The sequence below is a fragment of the Chiroxiphia lanceolata genome, chromosome 10 (assembly GCF_009829145.1).
Source record: "Chiroxiphia lanceolata isolate bChiLan1 chromosome 10, bChiLan1.pri, whole genome shotgun sequence".
NCBI lineage: Eukaryota > Metazoa > Chordata > Aves > Passeriformes > Pipridae > Chiroxiphia > Chiroxiphia lanceolata.
Window position 1 is genome coordinate 17,340,990 of NC_045646.1, and position 19,806 is coordinate 17,360,795.

At 41.0% G+C, this 19,806-nt stretch overlaps 1 protein-coding gene across 7 annotated transcripts in view; it reads left to right on the forward strand.

The window, feature by feature from the left end:
• The first annotated feature begins 14,561 nt into the window (after positions 1–14,561).
• Positions 14,562–19,806, forward strand: part of DOCK10 (dedicator of cytokinesis 10) — a 122,022-nt gene continuing 116,777 nt past the window's right edge. For 4 of the 7 annotated variants that reach the window (XM_032697892.1, XM_032697894.1, XM_032697895.1 and 1 more), the window contains exon 1: positions 14,563–14,773. In XM_032697892.1, the coding sequence (XP_032553783.1) occupies positions 14,609–14,773 (165 nt within the window). In that variant the 5' untranslated portion in view covers positions 14,563–14,608. Of the gene's footprint in view, positions 14,774–19,806 lie in introns of all 7 variants that reach the window. The other 3 variants (XM_032697899.1, XM_032697901.1, XM_032697896.1) reach the window with 1 other exon arrangement.

The window sequence follows — 19,806 nt, forward strand, 5'->3', positions numbered from 1 at the left end:
TCTCTGCCTGGTCTTTGTGCCCTGACAATTCTGGTTTCCTGTTTTCTGCCACTACTTCCTACTGTGTATTTCAGAGGAACCTGATTCCTAATCCTGAAGGTTCCAGCAGGGATTCAGATATGAAAATGTGAGTTTCTTTATTGTGGGGAAGATTTTCTGTGATCAAGAATGGCACTCAGCAAATTACTTATGACTGAAGCTTGAAAAGCTGAAGTATGAATCCTGTATGATGCACAATGAGTTGCTGCTTAGTGTGTAACTGTATCTAACACTGCCCCCAGCAGCACGGCTTGAACCCACCTTGCATAGTTTGCAATTCAGCTGGTAAACCTTGGTTGTGTCACTGGTGTGGAGGTGAAGGCAGTTTTGCTTTAGGAGCGGAGATGAGAGGAAGCTCCCTGGCAAGGAAGAGCAGCAGAAAGGACCTTGCCATTTTGCCTGGAAAAAGCAGCTGCAGTTTTACAAAAGGACACACATCAGCTGACTGTTGACAGTTAAAAAGATGAAATATTTAAAAACAAGAAGTCCTTTTATGTGTGGTTGTTAATAGTTTAAAATACAAGAAATACAGGAATTAAAGCTAAAGAAATTAAAATAAATTTTATTTTCTTATGTATGAAAATAAATTCCTTTTTCTCTCTCACTTGTTTCCTTCCTTGCCATCCTTTCTTTTCCTTCTCTCTTCCCCTCTTCCTTCCCTCTTTATTTATTTAGAGGCTTAGATATGTTTTCGTATGATTCTACAGTACTTAGGTAGATGGTACTAAATGGGAATATTTAGGGAGAAGATGATTATCTTTTCCCTTGTCTGTCAAATGTGGCTGTTAAGGGTGAGCTTTTGAATCACTAATGTCTGGAGCTGCTTGGAAATCTTCCTGTTTGTTTCTTTAGCTGTTTTTTGGGGGAGGGTGTGAGGCGGTTAGGTGTGTGTAATGGAGTGTGTGTCTCTTTTAAGTCCAGTTAAATGCTGGGTTTTGATTAAAAAAACTTTGTGTACTGATGCAACTGTGCCTCAAGGGGAACTCCGTTGAGATGGGTGCCTTTAGTGCCAAAAGCCTAGCTCATTAGCACACCAGTCTCCTCTAATTCTTGTTTATGAAGACTTTTTTTCCTTTTTAGAAGAAAAATACGTTGAAATAATAGGCAGCTTATGATTTAATTCATTTAATTGCTGTTATGTAGGGTAAAGAAGATAAGGCAAGAGAATAGTCTGATTTCTTTGGCCTGTGTCAGAGCTCCAGGTGTGCCCCATAACCAGTATGCCAAACAAATCCTACTGCCATTAGCTAACAAGGACAATTTAAAAAATATTTTTCTCTGTCATAGGAGTACAGAAATAAACAAAAATTGAACCATGACTGGGGAATAATACATTCTTGTTACTACTACCATGGGTTCAGCTTAGGAGACTTTTTAGGTTTTTCATGTTTGTCTGTAAGATAACAGGAATATAACCTAGCAAAGTGCAAGTGCTAGCGGTACAACTGCTTTTAGACAGTTTGGCAGGAAACACTATTTCCTGTTCTGTTTGTTCTGTTGACTTTCTCATAAATATTAACCCGTCTGGGGCTTCAATGTTTGTTGTTAGTCATATAGGCAATGTCAGTAGCAGCCAAATTTAAATGTCTTTATTCATTTAAATAGCTTGAACAGGTTCTGGTAAAAAAAAACAAAAAACAAAAAACAAACCACCAGAATTACCCTGGAATTCTTTTGATTGCAGTCTAACCTCTTCAGGTTTTTGTCTGCATTGTCAACTTGGAAGTGGAACTAGATTTACCTTTAAAGTATAGGCTCATGCTGGTGTGGTTTGCTTTTTTGGATCAGGTCAGAGCTTCCAGAAGTCAGGTATTATAGGCAGATCCCAGGTTCTTCAGCATTCCAACATCAAATAATAATTGTAGTGCCATTTGATGTGCTTCCCAGATCACCAGATAGATTTATATTTGGCTTAGGATGATAGATCCATCTTCTCCATTACTTTCTTGAGATGAATTTTATCCTTGTCTCTTGAGACCCCAAGCAAGAGCTATCACAGGCCAAGGGCATCAAGGTCCCTTCCAACCCAAGAGAGGTGAACTTCTCTTAACCTTTCACCATGCCTGTTCTCTTGGCTGGCAGTCGTGTGAACCCTGATTGAGCAGGATGTCTTTACTTGGTTAGGGCAGTACCTCCTACCAGGGTGCAGCAGCCTTTTGGGGTTGGCATTCAGGCTCGTGGTTTTTTCAAATCAGATATATGAGATTTGAAAGCCAGAGGGTTCTGCTTCCCAGAGTGGTGAGATCTGCTGCTAAGTTTGTGCTGGGTGAAGGACAACTCTAGGTATCTCTCTGGAAATGCTGTGGCTTCCATTCCCTGGTCCTTATGTGTGCCACCAGCGCTCTGCCCCAGCAGCCTCCTCAGTACATTGCCAGCCTGATCTTTCGTGAAGAGCAGTCGTGTTGAATTTAGCATTGCTACATCAGGACTAAGACACTGATACTGAGAGTGAGTAATTGTAACCAAGTCTGCCCCTATGCCTGACAGTGTCTGTTTGGCTGTGTGGACATGCTTTATTTAGATGTAACTGTTCCTAATTTGCTCAGCTGCTTGACAAAAGCATAAATGACAGCAAGGTGAGAGCTCTTCTGTTCGCTGCACCTCTGTGTTACCGTGAAATAATTGTAACATTACGTAGAAAGTGATAAATGATCGTTAACTTCTGACTTTAATTAGAGCACTAATTATATATTGGAGTAAATGTCAGCAGAAATTAACAATTGCCATCTCTGTATTTAAATTTTTATTTGAAAATATTTGAGAATATTTTTCCTTGGTGTGTAAAAAGGGTATGTTTAAAGGGAATCTAGATGTATCATCATGTTTTCACTTGGATATTGCTCGTTCTAATGAAAGGTTTGGCAGCATAGACAGCCAGAGTGTAGAATTCCTTAAAAAAGAACAATAAAACAATCTTTAGGGTTAAAGTTCGTGTGTGTAGTCTGTAACATTTAAATAATTTACATATGCATTTGCACTTTTTCAGCTGGAGTTACTTAAGAATATAACCCTTTTGAATGCCCAGCTGTCAGCAGAAGAATGAGGGGGTGGTTCAGGAAGCTGGTCATCTATTTAAAAATCTAATTGCATGTTCTACACAGGGAACTGCTTGCTTCCCTGAAATAAACACATTGTGAGTCTAAATAACTATGATTTCTTGAAAAGCATTATCTGACTGATTTGTTCCTTATTTCCTGCTTGATTGATAAATCCTGAAAGACTAAACAGAGAAAAAGTCAATGTTTGGGTACTACCTAAACTTACTTGGATCCCTTGGAAGCTTGTTTGAGATGGGTCATAATAAAATAGAGAATGACATCACTTCTGTTATATACTAGATAATTTTCTTTTTAGTAGGGCTCTAAAATGGTTCTATAAGAACATGGTCTTTTTATAAATAGCACTTTTTTTAAAAAAAAAGTTAGCAACAGATACTATTAAGAATTTAATAATAAAAACAAATTACTTGCAACCAGACACTTCAATCAGTGAGAATGAAAACTCTGCACATATGTGTATTTATTTCATAATTTCTACTCATATTTTAATCTCCTTTGGACTTCAGTATTAGTCTTTCAAAACACACATGTTACTAATCAAAATATTATTCTTCTAAAGATTTTTTCCTGAAATACCAACCAGAGAACATGTTTATAGAGACTGTGTTACAATTTAACAAATACAGGCCAAACAACTTACAATTGGGCTGGTTTTGCTTATTTTGTATTTTATTGAATTAAGAGCCTTGTGAATGTGAATGTTAATTGATACCAGCAACTAAGGTTCGTTGGTTCTAGATTTTTGTATGATTTTATTCTCTTCTGGAGGTCAAGTAAAAGAAAGGGAGTGAAATCCTGACAAGAGGCATGAAATGAAAACCACATGTTGTACAGAAAAGCTGTCCAGGGGACAGAACACCACAGCATCACTCATGAGCTGCTACAATAGCTGTTACTGGGTTTGGTACAGTGAGCACATTATTGTGCTGTGAAAAAAGCACAGCAATATTTATTTCTAAAAGGTGCAGGATGCTTTTTGGTTGGTGTTCCTTTTTTTTTGTTGTTGTTTATTTTGCCTTTTGAGGTGCTTTTTCCTTTCCATGGTGATAAGGGCAAAGCTGTGGTTTTCAGGCATTTCCTTAGGTGGGGTGTGAGGGGTAGCAGAGGAGCTGTGTGGGTTGCTCCAGGTGTATCCTTTCTGAAAGGGCCACGACATCCCACTGAGCACTGTTGGTCTGAGGGACCTTGTCTCTTTTGCATGCTGTTGTATGGGTGGTCTCACTGCTCCATTTTGGAGCCTGGACTTTCTGGCAAGTGCAAGAGCAGGAAGAATATGAGCTTCCCTGAGCTTCTAGATGTGCTAAGAAAGGAAAGGTTTTGGGGCTAATCAACCCCCACATTGTAATCAAGAGAATAACTTCTGCTACAGTGTCTGGCACTATCTATTCACAGATCCCGTTCCTATTAAATGACCTGTCATGTAAAGGCTGATGTTTATGCCAGTAGGATTCTGTGTAGGTGGATTTCTGTGTAGACATTCATCATTTGCCCCTGTGCTTTAGCCCAGGAAGTGTCATGGTTAGGAGACGTGATCAAACAGGGAAAAGCTGCTTGGCTTGGACCTGTCAGGTTTGGGTGGGTTTTTTTAGCAATGTGTAAACAAACAAACAAAAAACCCAAGGCACTTCTGTAATATTTATAGCCTGACAAACTTTCAGACTCTTAACTTCTTTATTTTGGAGAAAACTGCCATTGGATTCTTGGCACTGATAAGAAAAAAGAAGAATCTGAAGCCACATTATTATACTGCTAGTGGAAATAATCCGTATTCTTCCTGTGGGATCTTTTCTGACAGATGAAAGGATACATCTGCAGCTTCTCTGTTTGGGGGAGTGGGGTTATGGGGGAGCAGCACCTGAGACAACACAGTTTTTGCTGGCCCCTGTACGCGCAAATTTTACTTTGCGTTTCCTTTCTTACTTTATCCACATTTTGTGCCTAATTTTCCATCTTGCAGCTGTGGAAGCTTATGCTCGGAAATTGAATGAGATTGTTCCTTTTGGTTCCTTGCTTCTGGCTGAACTCTTTGCATGCGCCTCGAAGTGAAATTGCCTTGAAATAATAAGCAGGAATTATACAGCTGACTTGGAGTTGAAAGAAGCCCGATTGGGAGCCTCTTTTGTTCGTTTCTGGGTTAGTTTAGAAATGGAGCCTTCTGTGAAGTGAAATTGTATGGCCTAAATAGCCAGTTTATTGTCCCTTGCTCTGGTCTTTGTGTCAGCCTTTGGTTTAAGTGGCTCTTCTGCTTCGGTTGTGTTTGGGGCTCTGTCAGGCAGGACACAAATTTGGGATCTGATTTGTTTGGGTGAATAAGCTGTGTTCTTACACACTCATGGAATAACTTAGTTTGGTAGGGGCTCATGGAGGTTGTCAAGTCCAGCTCCCTGTTCAAAGCAATTCCAGAGAGATGCAGTTACTCCAGCCCCTGTCCATTTAAGTGTTGAGACTCTCCAAGGATGGAGATCCCAGAGTCTCTATGACACCCTTGGATTATATCCAGGACTACGTTGAACTCAGCTTATACTGGTGTCATATTGGTAGCTGATGATCATTTTGGCATTGATCTCTGCTTTCAGCTCTTCCTCCTTTATTTTCACCTGCCGAATGCCCAGCTTGCAGCAGGAATTCTTACCTTCAAGGCATTTGATGTCTTGAATTAAAAATTTATTAAATTAGTTTGGAATGCTTTAGGCAACTAAGCTCCTGGCTCCTTGGGACAGCCCATCATTTTAGTGAGGCAGTTTGGAAAGGGCTTTCTTGGCTTGAAAATCCAAAAGCCTTCTGTGAACAGCATGTGCAGAGCCAGATGGGAATTGCTGCTGATCTCTTATCACATGTGTAGTCTGACTTGGAGGCAGAAGGTGTTGGATACTACTCTTGTCCTGTCAGTCTGGCTTTTGAGGGAGAGAAGAAGGGAGAGAGAGAAAGGATATCAAAAGTGGGAGGCAAGAGATGAGCCAATGTAACCTCTCTGACTTGACTTCATATACAGGGAAAAAAATCGTGGGTTTTGGTTTGTTTTTATTTTTTAATGCAGACAAATAAAAAATGTGCTTGGCTCCCAGGCAGTTATTCTAAATGCTGATATACTAAAGAATAGGAGACTGTGCCATCAAAGTTAACTGTCTCTGCATAAAACACAGTTATGTGCTGGGGAAAAAGTTATTGTGACTCCAGGTAGAGACTGAGACCACAGGTCTGTGAAGCTGCTGAAATTCTGTGTATGAGGACATCAGGGTTCCAGTGAAGGAGACAGTAGAGTGAGGTCTTGTGTCCTCTGTGTCTTGGCATAGAGCCTGGATGGCCATTCCTCAACACGTGCCATCCAGGCTCCCACTGAGCGTCACACTTCAGTTCTCAATTTGCAATCAATACAGTCCTGCTTATCTGGTATGGCCTGAGTTTATACCTGTCTTGTGTAAGCTGTTAGGATTTGTGTGTGAAGCCTGACCCATTCATTTAGTACCTGATTCCACTCTTTCTTGATGATAAACCATTAAAATTTTTCTTTGTAAAACAATATAAAAAACATTAAAAGAAATAATTCATTTATCTCATTTAAATTCCTACCTCAAATTTTAAGGCATGTCCATTTTTTCCAACTCAAGTGAGTTGTTTTAAAACTTAAGGAGTATATGAGTAGATAGGAGTGGGCCAAGAAATACCTTCCTTTGCAGGCTCTCATGTGACCTGAAAAAGAGAGATCTTTTCAAAGAGTTAGAGGCTGAAAGTGGTCTGGTTAAGGAGCAGTTCTGGTTTTAGTTATCTGTTCTCAGCTGGGTTTTAAGTAGAAAGATGTCATTGGTTTGGAGTGGAGGCAAATATGAATAAGAAATACATTTTCTAACAAGATATCACAGTCCTAAAATTCTACTTTACTCCACATTTAGGCGGTCTTTTAGAAAGTAACTACAGAGTCTCTGTAGTTGTACTTGCTTTGTATATTTAGCCTGTATTTGAACAGAAGTACTAATTTTGGATTATGGCAAGCTGTGGCTATTACAGAAGTAGAGAATAGGTTGCACATCCTGAAGATGAGGTGTGAGCCATGCAGGTTTCTATGGCTCTTGGCCAAAGTTTGTGGATGTGAGGGAAAGTTTTTCAGTGTTTTTTTAGGCTCTTTATTATATTTTGAAGAATTGGTATTTTATTAAACCACTGAGCTGTTCAGGCCATTTAACACAGAGAACATTGCTGTACAAACAACACCTCATCCAAACCCACATCTTGCTCTTAAAACCTCATTATTTTTTTTCTCTATGCCAGTTTTGGTTTTCAGACTCTCTCCCATTGGGTTAGTGAAACGGAAATTGCCTGGAAACAGGATCAGCTGCTGATAATGCTGTTTGAGGGGTTGTGTGCTAGTTGAATGTGGATCTTTCTGAAAGAAGGTAATAATTTGCTACTAGTTCTTCTTGGGAAACAGTGGGGTGGTGGCTATTTTTTTATGGCTTATTTTTAAAATCTTTGTTTCAAAAGTTTCAGCTCAGCCGGAGTTGTAACTTAAGGTGAAAATTCTTCACAGAGTTAATGCGTTATGTTTTTATTTAACTGTGTGGCAGAGAAAGGATGAATTTTGGTAGCTCCAAGTAATTCACCACCAATTTTATGGAATAATAAAAGTTCTTTTTTAAAACAAACAAACATTTTCTTTGTAAGTTAAGTAGTTATTTTTTCTGGTTTGAAGTCAAATATTTATTTTTCCTGTTACATGTTTAAGGAAACCACAACAATGCTCTTAGCTGCTCTTTAGAATATTGTGTGCTAGGTCCAGAAGCCACTGAAGTGCATTGAAATAAGGAGGTTTTCATCACCATGTGGTGATCTGCATGTGATCTGCAGTTCTCCCATTTCATTTAATCTGAGAATAATCCCACTGATCTCACAGAGGTTGAAATTGTAGAAAACTACCTGTCAAAGTGAGGAGTTACTCGAAAACCAGCAGGGTGCTTCACCTGACTTGGAAATAAGAATGTGAAAACTATTTATATGCAAGTTATAAATTCATTTCACTTTTTGTGTGAAGAGAGTATTCTGAGAAAACCCTTTAGGGGTTAAAGCTCCAGACACGTGGGAGTCTAGACTAGCTTCTGTCATTAGCCTGTTGGAAATCCTTTAATCAGTCTTTTGTATAATTTTTCCTCTGTTTTCTTATTTGTCAAGTGGTTGCAATTTGTTGATGCCATCAGTAAACTGCTGTGGGATCTAGTGGGGAAAACCTCTGTATTTTGGCCACATACAAGTGTGGTAGTAATTAAGAGTCCTCCACACAACTTCTGTATAATATTTTCCACCAGACATCAACATGAAAGAGCAAAGAAATATTGAGAAGACAAAGGCAGCAGTGGCACATGCAGTCATATTTCTGTGGTTATTTGACTTTTTTTTTTTTTCCCTCCCGTGTCCGTATGTGATGGTTTCCATTTTCAGCAGGTAAAGGCAGGAAACGGCACTTGTGAATTGGTCTTTCATGTACTACTCCCTAGAGGGTGCCAGACACCTACTTTCTGCAGCCCAGTGCACTCTGCAGCCAGGTGACACTGCAGTGATTCTGGCAGTGCTGGGATGTTTCTGACTTGCACTGGTGTGAGCAGCACTTGCTGCTGGAAGGTACGATGGACAGAAATGAAGTGGCTGAATGGTTCAAGCACCTCTTGTATAGTTATAACTCTCATTTGTGAGTTTTTGCTGACTGTAACTTACTACATTAGGAATTGTTTGTGTTGGTCAAGGATAACTTTGTGAGAAGGAAATTTCAAGATGAAAAAGCTGGGTATCATTCAGGAGTTGTGCTGACCAGTTACTGCAGCAAAAGCCTGCTTTCCCAGATCACTAGGGAGAAGCTGGTAGAAACTAAAGAAATACAAAGCCTGTGTACTGCTGCTCTTAGTCACCTGCTCTGCTGTTTGAGACCTCAATGTGTAACCATTTTGCAGCAACATTTTGAAATACAGTGCATTAATGTTTTGAAATGAGTTGATGAGGGTATGTTATGAGTGGAAGAGGGTATGTTATGGCTTGTAGCACCTGTGAGTGCATAAGCTTTCTTTGAAATATATGCAGGATCCCCGTGTATGCTTTAAAGCTTTTTTCTTTTTTTTTTCTTCTCAAAACACATGGTACCACTGGTTCAGCCTAGCACTGCACAGCCTCTTGTGCCAGGCCACTGGACTGGATGTGAAATATTTGGGGCCTACCCGTTGGAAGAGGAGACCAGGCAACTCCTTGAAAATGGATTCTTGTAGCTCTCCAGACCTCCACGAGCAGCAGACAGAGAACAGGAGGTGGTGTTGGAAATGCTACTTCTGTGGCAGTGAGAAATACCCCTGTAATATGGAATCCACCACATTGCTTTAAGGCTACAGTCATTAGAAAAAGTGCATGGAAAGACCTGAGCTTATACTCAGGTAATATATACTTAGGATTTTTCCTCAGGCATCAAATGTGCAAGGAAAGGAGGCCCATTAACGAGAATTCTGTCATTAAGCAGACTGCCATGAAGACCTCTTGGAGTACTTTACCCATCTGATCTGGGTCTCAATGCTGATTCCTTGGAGGCTGTTTTGGATTCCACTGTTTGTTTTTAAGTAGCAGAGCATTAAGAGAGACTTTCAAACGTGGGTGCATTTTCTTCCCTCTGCTTTCCTTGTAAGTGCTTCCAAACCTTTATGAAAATAAATACTGGAGACAAAGACCTTCAATGTCTTTGAGGAAAATTCCCTTTGCTAAGAAGACAATGAGTATCAGCCCTTTTTGGTTTTGGAGGGATGATGTTAAAATGCTAAAGTTCTGAGAGATGGCACTATAGCTCACCAAAATATGAGTGATCCTCATTTGCATCAAGGAAGAGACTGTAATTTTGTTGTTGTATCTTGCTGCAAATGTTTGTCTGCTACTTGAATAGGCCAAACCTTAAGAGAAGTTATAGTAAAACTGTCTACACGTGGAGCTGTGAGTGAGAGTCACTGGCCACATTGCTTGTGTGCTGTTGGTATAGCACGTCATCATCTGTACCAGGATGATGTATATGGAATAGTAACTCATGTAGGACAGCCTTGAAAACCTGGAAGACTTGCTCTGCCCTTCCCAAAAGAACAATTCATACTTTAAAACAGTCAGGGCTTGCAGGGGGTTCTGACTCAACCAAGTGCTGTACATGTCTGTGTGTACCAGTACATCACCTGGACTAGAACCACCCCGAGCTATCTCTGGTGGAGCTGAGTGAGGTAAACAGCTCACCTGGCAAGTTTCTGTTCTACCTCTGAGGGATTTTCAGTGAATGGACAGTGTTTTACCAGTTTATTGACCCATTGGAGTTCAGGTGAATGGTCCTGTGAGTTGGCTATGGAGTGCCAGCAGCTTTGTATAAACCCGCTTTACACCAGCGAGTACCTTGCTCAGCTGGACACCTGGACATCCTTTGGTAACTTGTAATGTGGAAGGAGCCTTATCACCTGTAACAGTGCAGTTCTTGTTATTTGTACTGCTGTGCTGCCTTAGTTCCTGCTAATGGCTTGAGGCTTTTGTGGACCAGACTGAACACACTGTTGTAAACAGTTTCAGGGGTGTTCCTGTTTATGTGGATGGCTCCTGTGCTCACCCGTGTCATTGCTGCTTTAGGATTGTCACACTACAAGAGCTTCTGTGTGGCTTCTCAGTACATGTCATGCAAACACATCTTGGAGAAGGGGGGCTTATTTTCCAGAGGATTAAAAAAAAAATATTGTCATCATGTCAGCTTAGATGAGTCTTTGCAAAAGGTTCTTCTAACCTGCAGCCGTCCTCCTTGCTTGAGAAGAATGCAACCCCCCCTTTGGGGTTAGTAGGAAGGATCAGTGTTTAATTTGGAAAGTCATTCTCTCACTAAAGGAACTCCTCCAAGAGCTGCCTTTCTGCCTTCCTGTTTAAAGCCCTCAGCTGAAGACCAAAATACCAATAGGTTGTATCCTGTTTATTCAGATCACAGCAATTCAAGTGCCACAAAGAGAAAGGAAAACTAATGGAATAAAGAAAGCTGTGGAAAGGAAAACAACTTTTAATGCAGTGTGCTAATGAGGTATGAAATAGGTGTGTAAGAAAATGTTTGGTGGCATCTTTAGGAAGGCTTGCAGCTTGCAGGAACAGAAATATGGAATATTGAGGAAGAGAAATAACCCAGTCCTTGGAAGAGAGCAGGGTTACTCTCTGCTGCAGCCTTCCTGCTAGAGAAGGGTTTACCTCTTCAGGCCCTGGCTGCCCTTCTGCAGAACTGATATCTCTTTCATGTGGAAGCTGAGGCTGGATGATGGATAGCTGTTAACTTGAGGATCCAGATACCTTTGAATTCTACTTTCTTATCACGGACTTTATAAGACATGGCAAGTGTGACCCACTTCTGTTCCTGCACAGCTCTGCTGCTACACAGACACAGCCCTTGGAGTTGCCAAGGACTGGGTCACTGAAGTCCTCTGGGTTAAAACAACCATCTTACCTATCTAATTATTGTGGGGTTTTTTGGGTTTTGTTTTGTTTTTTTTCTTCACTGAGTTACCTTTAGTGGTCTGCTTTGGTCTACTTCCCAGCCTGTTACCATAAACCATCGTGCTGGTGTTACATGGTTCCTTAGCATAGCTAAAATGATGGTGGCTAAGAATGGAGTGAGAGTGAGCAGTGGAAGGCTTCCAGTGTGGATATTCCTTAGCCCAGCATTGCTGCCAAACTCTTTGTAATGGGGAATTAAGGAGTTGCTTGCACAAAGGAGTATTTTGCTTCCCAGGGGATTTCACTGAATTTTGCTTCTGGATTAAAGTGCTAATTAACACAAAATAGCGCTTGATGCTTCACTGCAAGAGTAACTAACACTGCTGATAGTTGGTGTATAAGCATAATGTATGCTAATGAGTTCCCTACCTTGGTAAAACAAAGCTGTTGATACTCTGTGTGTGTCCTGGCATTTTTAGTGGGCCGGGAGTTTCTGGTTTCTTTTCCGATGATAGTTCATGGTTCTGTGAGATTTCCTTAAAACAGAAGGGGTTTTTTAGCTCTTCAGTGGTTTCTTTTCCCCTGTGCATTAGCTGTTTTTCAGTTCTTGAATTTTGATCAAGAGCTGGAGGCTACTTTTAGCTGGCTTTGGTTTGTTAGTTTACTTGCTTTCAGACTAAGTGTCATTTTTCTCTCAAAAGAGACGAAATGCCAAGACTGTGTCATTCCTGCTTGTATCTAATAATAGCTTAATCCACAAATAATTGTAATGAAGACACTTGAGCCACTGGCAGACAATAGTTTGATCTAAAGACCACTGGAATGAATGGGATTCCTCGTGGAGAACAAAGTGCAGCTTTGGTTCAAGCCCCAGGGTGCTATTCCATATACACGTGCGTGCACACGTGTGACAGTGTTGGGCTGTGCTATGGAAACCAAATTTCATAAAATTCCCTGCCAACTCTCCCAGCTGAGCACTGGTGAGGAAAAGAGGATGCTGCACAGACAGGAGATGCATTAGCAGCCCCCAAGGTGGGAGAACAGTTACCATAACAGCCAGCAACAGATGTTACCCAGGACGGTATTGCTGCTGCTGGAATTAGGGTAGGAATAGATGTCTCCCAGCTGCCAAGGGCATCCTTTGTGTGGCCAAGGTGTCAGTCACACTTCTGGAGTAGGCAGACTGATGAAAACATAAACAATAGCAGCAGCAGCAGCAGGGTTGCTGATTTGGTGCAGAAATTACCCAGCTGTGCCACTGTGCTCTTGTAATCGCATTAGGAAAGTCAACCAAACAAGCATGATGCGAGGCCCTCTCTGCAGGGTTTGCTGGTGGAGAGGCAGATGCATCACTGAAGTGTGTGAAATCTGTGCCCAGTGAGATCCGAGGGGGAAGAGCTGGGAAGGTGCATTGGCAGGGCTGTGGGTCAGTTTGTGCAGTGCCTACCAGTGCTGCTATTTTCCATATGCACTCAAAGCAGTTTGCTCTAAAGAAATAAAGGCAAGAAATAATGGCAATGAGCTTGTTGCTTTTAAGGAACAAATCTAAAGGATTTACCTTTTCTGGGAAATGGTTTAATTAGAATTATGACGTCTTTTGCCAGATGCTGAGCAATTAAACTCTAGTCAACCCCAGAAAAGGTACTTCTATGAAAAATTTTCAGTGCAATTTCTGACTGAGATTGTGAAGAGAAGTATTATTTACCAATATCTCATTAACAGACATTATAAGGTTGCTTATGCCGCCATTGGAATTTATGACAAAACTCTCATGGCCTTGATTAGAAATCAAAACCTTTTGATGCAAGGTAAATATGGTTTTCGGTGCACATGTAATAAAGTTATACATATTAGCTTAAAAGCAGCTGCTCTGGAAACCCTATCGGAAATTCTTAGTTTTCCTAATGTGTAGCAGAAATCCATTTTCTGTAGGTATTTTTAGTGCTAACTTCCTTTCCTGTGCTATTATCTTACACTCTCCCCCATTAGTGCTTACTGTGTTTCCAGGTCAGGCATGTGATTGCCGAGCATCCCTGCCTGCTTTTTGAATGACTTGTCAGGTAGGAGCCAGAGAGGCAAGTTGTTAGTGCTGGCTGCCGGCAGCAGCTTCTCCCAGCCTGGATCCCCATTGATAACACACTAAAACACTCTCCTCTTCCCCTTATTAGAAAGTCATTGCTGTGTGGTTCAGTGTCAGACCCTGTCAGCAGAGCCCCTCTTGTGCAGATGTAAAAATGTGTTACTCTGAAGAAGGCACATGTGTGTGGGAACACAAAACAACCCCACTGTTGAGAGGCATTTCAGAGCTGCACAGGGCTGGTTCCATTAAGCCACGACTATTTTAGCATGAGCTGGATGAAGCAGACCAGGATTCTGCTTTTTTACCACTTGTTACATTTACAACTCAAATGAACTTGCTGTGCTTCAGAAAATTGCAAGAAATGGTAAAAAAAACCCCAACAGTCCAAATCCCTCAGTAAGCTTAAGTATGTCTCTTTTTTTCTTTTTTTTTTTTTTTTTTTGTGGTAAAAACCCCTTAGGCAAAGTATTTTAAAAGCAGCAGTGCTGATAATGAAAGCTAATAACTTTCCAGCGATTTGCTGTTTTGCTACATATGACTTTTTTAAAAGGGTATTTAAACTGATCCTGCCAGTTGTTGTGGATGCCTCTGTGTGCGTTTAGTGAACAGCTGGCTCTTTTGAACTGGGAATTTTAATACTTTCAGTTCCATGAAACTGGAATTGGAGGAGGCGGCTGATTGTACAAGAGAGGGAGCACATTTTCTCATGCGAATTCAGAAGCAGGGAGGGAGGGAGGGACAGAGAGGAAAGCATCATAATATTGCGTGTGTTTCTGTTTCAGTGGATCAAATCTTTCCTCTGTCTGCATCCAAGCTATTTGGTTGTGATCAGATGATCAGGGCTCAAGGAAGCGATTGGAGAGCGAGCTGGCTGCAGCTGCACTGTAGGCTGTTTTCAGGGACAAGGAGCCACTGTTTTTCAAACATAGCATAAACATAGAAGTTATTTTGTAGGCTTCAGGATGCAGATATGGGTTGTGCTGCCAGCATTGTTCTGCTCCAAGCCTTTCGTTCTGTGGTACAGAGGAACTGTCCACATATCTGCAGGCGACGACGACGAGAGGAGTTGTCACATGAAATTCTGCCGCTGGATAGCGATGATGAAATGAGCAGACCCAGGACTCTCATCATAATGGTATGGTGTACTTTAATCAAGAGGGAGAGGTGACAGAATTATTATTACAGATGTTATGTGATTATTTTTTTTCCTGTATGTATTCATAGAGAAAGAGCATTGACAGGCAGTTTGTCACTGTAGATTAGTTTGCTGGTAGATTTGCTGTATCTGTTGTCAAACATAGCTGAAATGTTACTTTGTAGGTGAAGCTGTGAGCTGCACATAACCTCTATGTAAAGTAAATATTCTGTTGTTTAATTGTTGGTGGATTTTACTGCTGTTTGTGAGATAGGCAGCACTGGAGCCTGTAGTGTGGTTTGTTTTATTTCAGACTTGGAATTCCAAAAAGCAGACAGCTTAGGAAATGTTTACTAAGTCTGTTCATCATAAAAACAAAAACAAACCCAAAAGCCAAGAAAAACAAAACAAAACTTTACTTGCACCCAGGATGCAGTTGGAATTTATATTAAGTTATATGCAAATAAACTCCCATATATCTTTGCCTCAAACAGTTTGCAGCAGTAAATTGTTTGCTGGATCATTTCTTTCCAATTTAGTGAGTTGCCTCCGTTCTTTAATGAAAGAGGGTTTGAAAGGCTCAGTCTTTGAGCATCATTTTCTTTCTGAATTAAATTGGATTGTTTTTATTTTGTGGTGGGAATATAATAAGCACTATAGGTTTATTAGGAATAAGTGACAGGGTTGTTCCTCGTTGTAAATCGCTTTTTCAGAATGAGGAATACTGCTTAGTTACTGCTCTTCTTTGCCAAACACACATATGGTGAACATTTCCAGAACCCTGGAGTGGTTTGCGTCTGAGATGGCAATGATTTGTTGCTCTGTGGCTCGCACTTGATAAAAAATATTACCAAGACACTGAAAATAATATTTTTGCCACTTTATCAGGACACATTGAAGTGGTAGAGATTTGGGGTTTTTCTATGTAAAGTGTATTTTGATGAAGTCCAAAGCACACCCCCTGATACCCCACTCTCACAGAGGGCTGTAACTTAGTTGTAAAGAGATGATGGTGGCATTACAGAATTTAATAGCTTTCCTGAGCAGTTGGTTTGAATAGAGCATTGCTGCTCATACAGAGGTGTGTGGTACAGTCATGGCAACTATAGTAGTAATGACCCAATCTCAGCAGTGCTTTATGTATCAGCTGAGGGTATTATCCAGTGCATGGGGGAGCCTAAGGGTCATAATGAGGAAGGGGATGGATTTCATCATCATGAGGCTGATGTTTAAGCTCCTTTTGCTCTAAAAGTATCTGTATCTATACAACAAACGTTTTTTTTTCCACTTAATGGTTAAGTAAATGACCTCAACAGCATTTAAACAGATAAATGTCTCCTTCCTGGTAGTAATTTCAAGCATAATGAAGTGAGAAATGTCTGGAAGCATGTCTGAGTATGGATCATCTGTGCAACTTGCTTCAGTCATGGAAGAAAAGGGTAGTCTTGGGTGTTGTGGCAGCAAACACTGTATCAGCCTCTCCATACCCAGAAGGAGTTTTTAGCAGCTTGAATTGCAGGGGTTTTTTTTGGTAAGTCCTGGGAGATCAGGTTCCCAAGAGCTACTGCAAAGACCCCTGGGCTCTCAAGAAAGTGATGCTTTACTCTGCAGTGTGGAGGGAGCTGTGGAAACTTCCACTATCCTGCAGAGTTGGGGATACCCAAAGGAGAGGCATACTGGTCAAGATGGTTTATCACTTGATGTGAGCTTTCAGGGATCCCTTCATGGCCTCAAAAGCATCCACCCATTGTACTAACAGGGGCTTATGTTTTCTGTAGCGGTGGTTAATGCACTGCTGTTTGCCCTGTCAAAAGGCTGCCCTTCCCAGGAGCTTTGTGGGATCATTTTCTCCCTCTGAACCCTTTTCAGAAGAAAAGGATGAATGGTTCAGCCCTGTCAGAAGGCTGGGGTAGGTGTAGGCAGGTGCTCTGGAGGAAAACTGCTGGACTGGGGATGATCTGGGGAAATGGTCTTTCTTTACACATCTTTCTTTTTGGGATCTGTATTATTACTGTGCCTCTTTGTCTTGAAACAGTTAATTATGTAAAAATCTAAATGAATTTGCCATTCAGCTTCGCAGTTAGGCTTAGTAATGATGTGGAGACCTAGTGGGCTGAGAAGAAAGTGCTGCTTCAGAGCAGTTTGTGACAGAATGGATGGTCCTCTTTCTGCTGGAACTCATGTTACTTGAAACAGCAGCATGAAAGAGGGCTGGAGGCCTTAATAAATCACGTTGTGGTCCTAACAGATTAGTTTTTTCCCCTTGGTCTGTTGTAGATCACTGAGGTTTATGTGTGGATAATACAGTGGAGGCAATTATGTAGATGAGCAAAAGAGTGTTTAGTTCACAGTGTCATTATGCACATTGTGCAGATGCCAGGAGCTAAACTGATCCCAACAGGTTACTGAGTGTTCGTGTCTGAGGGCAGTGAGTAATCGGAGTGCCCAAAGAAGAGAGGTGAGGAAATCCCAAAACGCAGAATACCTGAGACACACTGACAGGCCTGGGTGTGATTGCCAGCAGCATTTGGTTCCTGTCAGCTGAAGATCTGGCATTTTGTCATTTCATGCCTTCAGATGAAATGGTCTTCCTCTTTGTAGCTTGTGTGCCACTGGCTATATGCTCACTACTGGGAGTGTTAGTATTTGCTATTGATTTCAGGAGATAAACTATGCCTTCTATTCGAACAGCTTTTTCAAGTCACCAGACTGTTGTGTGTTCTTGCAAGTTTGCCTGTCCTGTGTGAAGCAAAAGTAACATCTTAGTGTTGCCTTCATGAAGAAAGCAACCCTGAGTCAGAGATAACAGAAGTCTACCCCAAAATGCTTATACTAAGTATACAGCTCTATGGCTGTGCCCCATTTTGCTTTGTTAATCACTGAAGGGGAACATCCTTGTAGGATATTCTTCTAGGAATTGTGTTTTTGCCAGTGGGACTCCAAGCAGGGGATGGTGTGGGTGCACTCCACAAGAAAAGAAAGGAAGAAGGCCCACACACCCCCTCCAGCTATTGCTTAATGACCACCTACTAATCACTGTATGAAACCTTTAGGCATCACAGCAGGTAGTTCTAGCATTCTAGTCCTTTCAGAAAGTGAGGATTGATGTCTTTATTCACAGACATTTTTTTTCCTCTTCAGTCTGTTAGTTTAGAAATCTGGTTTTACCCTTGGGCAAGACAGATAAATCATCTGTTTTAGAACTGGGCTGTTTTGCCTGGATCCACAAAACTGGGAGAGCTGTTTGAAAGAAAAAACTGAAAATGCTCTGACAATTTCTATTGTGTATCATCTTCTCTTGGATGAAATCCTGGGTGTTGCCAGAGACATGCAAAATAAGTGTCCAAACACCCTCTAACATGCTATACAAGTTGAATCAATTTGTTCAGTGACTCTGCATTTGATAGACCCTTGTTTTCTGTGCCTTTAAGAGTATGTCTGCAAGAGCTAGTTTTCAAAATAAGTCCATGAGATGGTGAGGTTTGAGATATCAGAAACCCTTATAGAGTGAATACAAATGACTGTGCATGCTGTTTCTGCAAGAAAAAGGAGAAGAGAAAGATGCCTGGAGGAAGAAAATGTAGTACATGGGATTATGTGGAACTGTTTGGTGTTTTAAAGGAGGACACTAACATTCAGGATGGTCTGCCTTTGGAATTTGTGACTTGAAGTTGAGCTGTAGCTAGTAGGTCATTCTTCGGTTTTTTTATGTGATTTATTATGAACTGTGGCAGCTGAGATTTGTGTGATAAGAGCAAAGCATATTTGAGGATATAATCCTCCTCACCACCCCCACCCCTCCTGCCCTTGGAATAAACCACATAAAAATGTAAAAAATACTGTAACTTGAGCTGACACATTATTTGAATGCAGCAACAGCAATATTCATTCACTTCATTAATGCTACCCAAGCTGCTTTTCAGGCCACTTAGTTTGTAAATGGATTTTTACTTTTCTAAAAGCAGTAGAGACAACAGAAGAGAAAGAAACAGAGTTTTCCATCATCTAGTACTAAAGTTTACTTCCAGAATTGTGTTCTTTAATTTTGTTGCGTGATCTGTGTTAATTTTCTGCTTTTATGTGAAATAATTCAGTGCACTGATTTCCTCATTTGTGTGCTTTTCCCTACTGAAGGTCTGTAGCATATGCATATAAGTGCTATCAATGGATGACAACTCTCAGAATTGCAAGACCTCTGACTGATAGCATACTGTTTTTGTAGGTGGGAGTGTGTCTGTGTGTACACAAATGGGGAGGACTTGCTGTGGCTTTTGGAGGCCAGCATGAGACTCAACTCTGGGACGAGAAGGGTATTCTCTTCCTGCAGTGTCTTGGAGAAAGGATTGTCTTTGCAAAGCCAGACTACCCAGGGCTGTGAAGTTCAAAAAAAATATTCAAAATATTCATATCTTTTTAGCTTAAGTCAGAAGCTTCAATGTGTAATACATTTTTAAGCAACAATAAACATGTAGCTTTATTTGACCTTAACTTCCACTTTGGTGCTTGACCTCAGCAGGAACAGAAACAGGCCTGTGTTTGAATAAATAAATAACTTTAGAGTGTAAAGAGGAAAAGTAGTAAGTGATGCACAAAATGCAGTTCTGCTTCAGAGCCATTTTTTGCCACTGCTCTTGTTACCTTTGCAACTTCTTTGCCCAGTGCCCACCAGACCTGTGAGTAACTGCAGTGGTGTCCAGCCCCTCCCCTCAGCTCCTCTTCTCTGGTGGGGTCAGAGGGGCTCAGCACCATCATCAGCACAGCAGCAGAGGAGGGACAGTGTCCATCACTGCTCTTCAGAAAGATGCTGAGTTTGCTTTGGTGTTTACCAGTATAGACAGCAGCTATGGCTCTGGGTGTAGTTTCTTATATATGGAGGGGAGTGAGTCCAAGACGTGGGTCTGTTTTCATTCTTGACTTGCAGGAACATTTAAAGTATGCATATGGATCAGAAAGAGATAGTGTTAAAAATGGCCTTTTTCCACTGAGCAAACCCTTCTCCATCTGACTTCAGTACTCTGAGCAGCAGTGTTTTG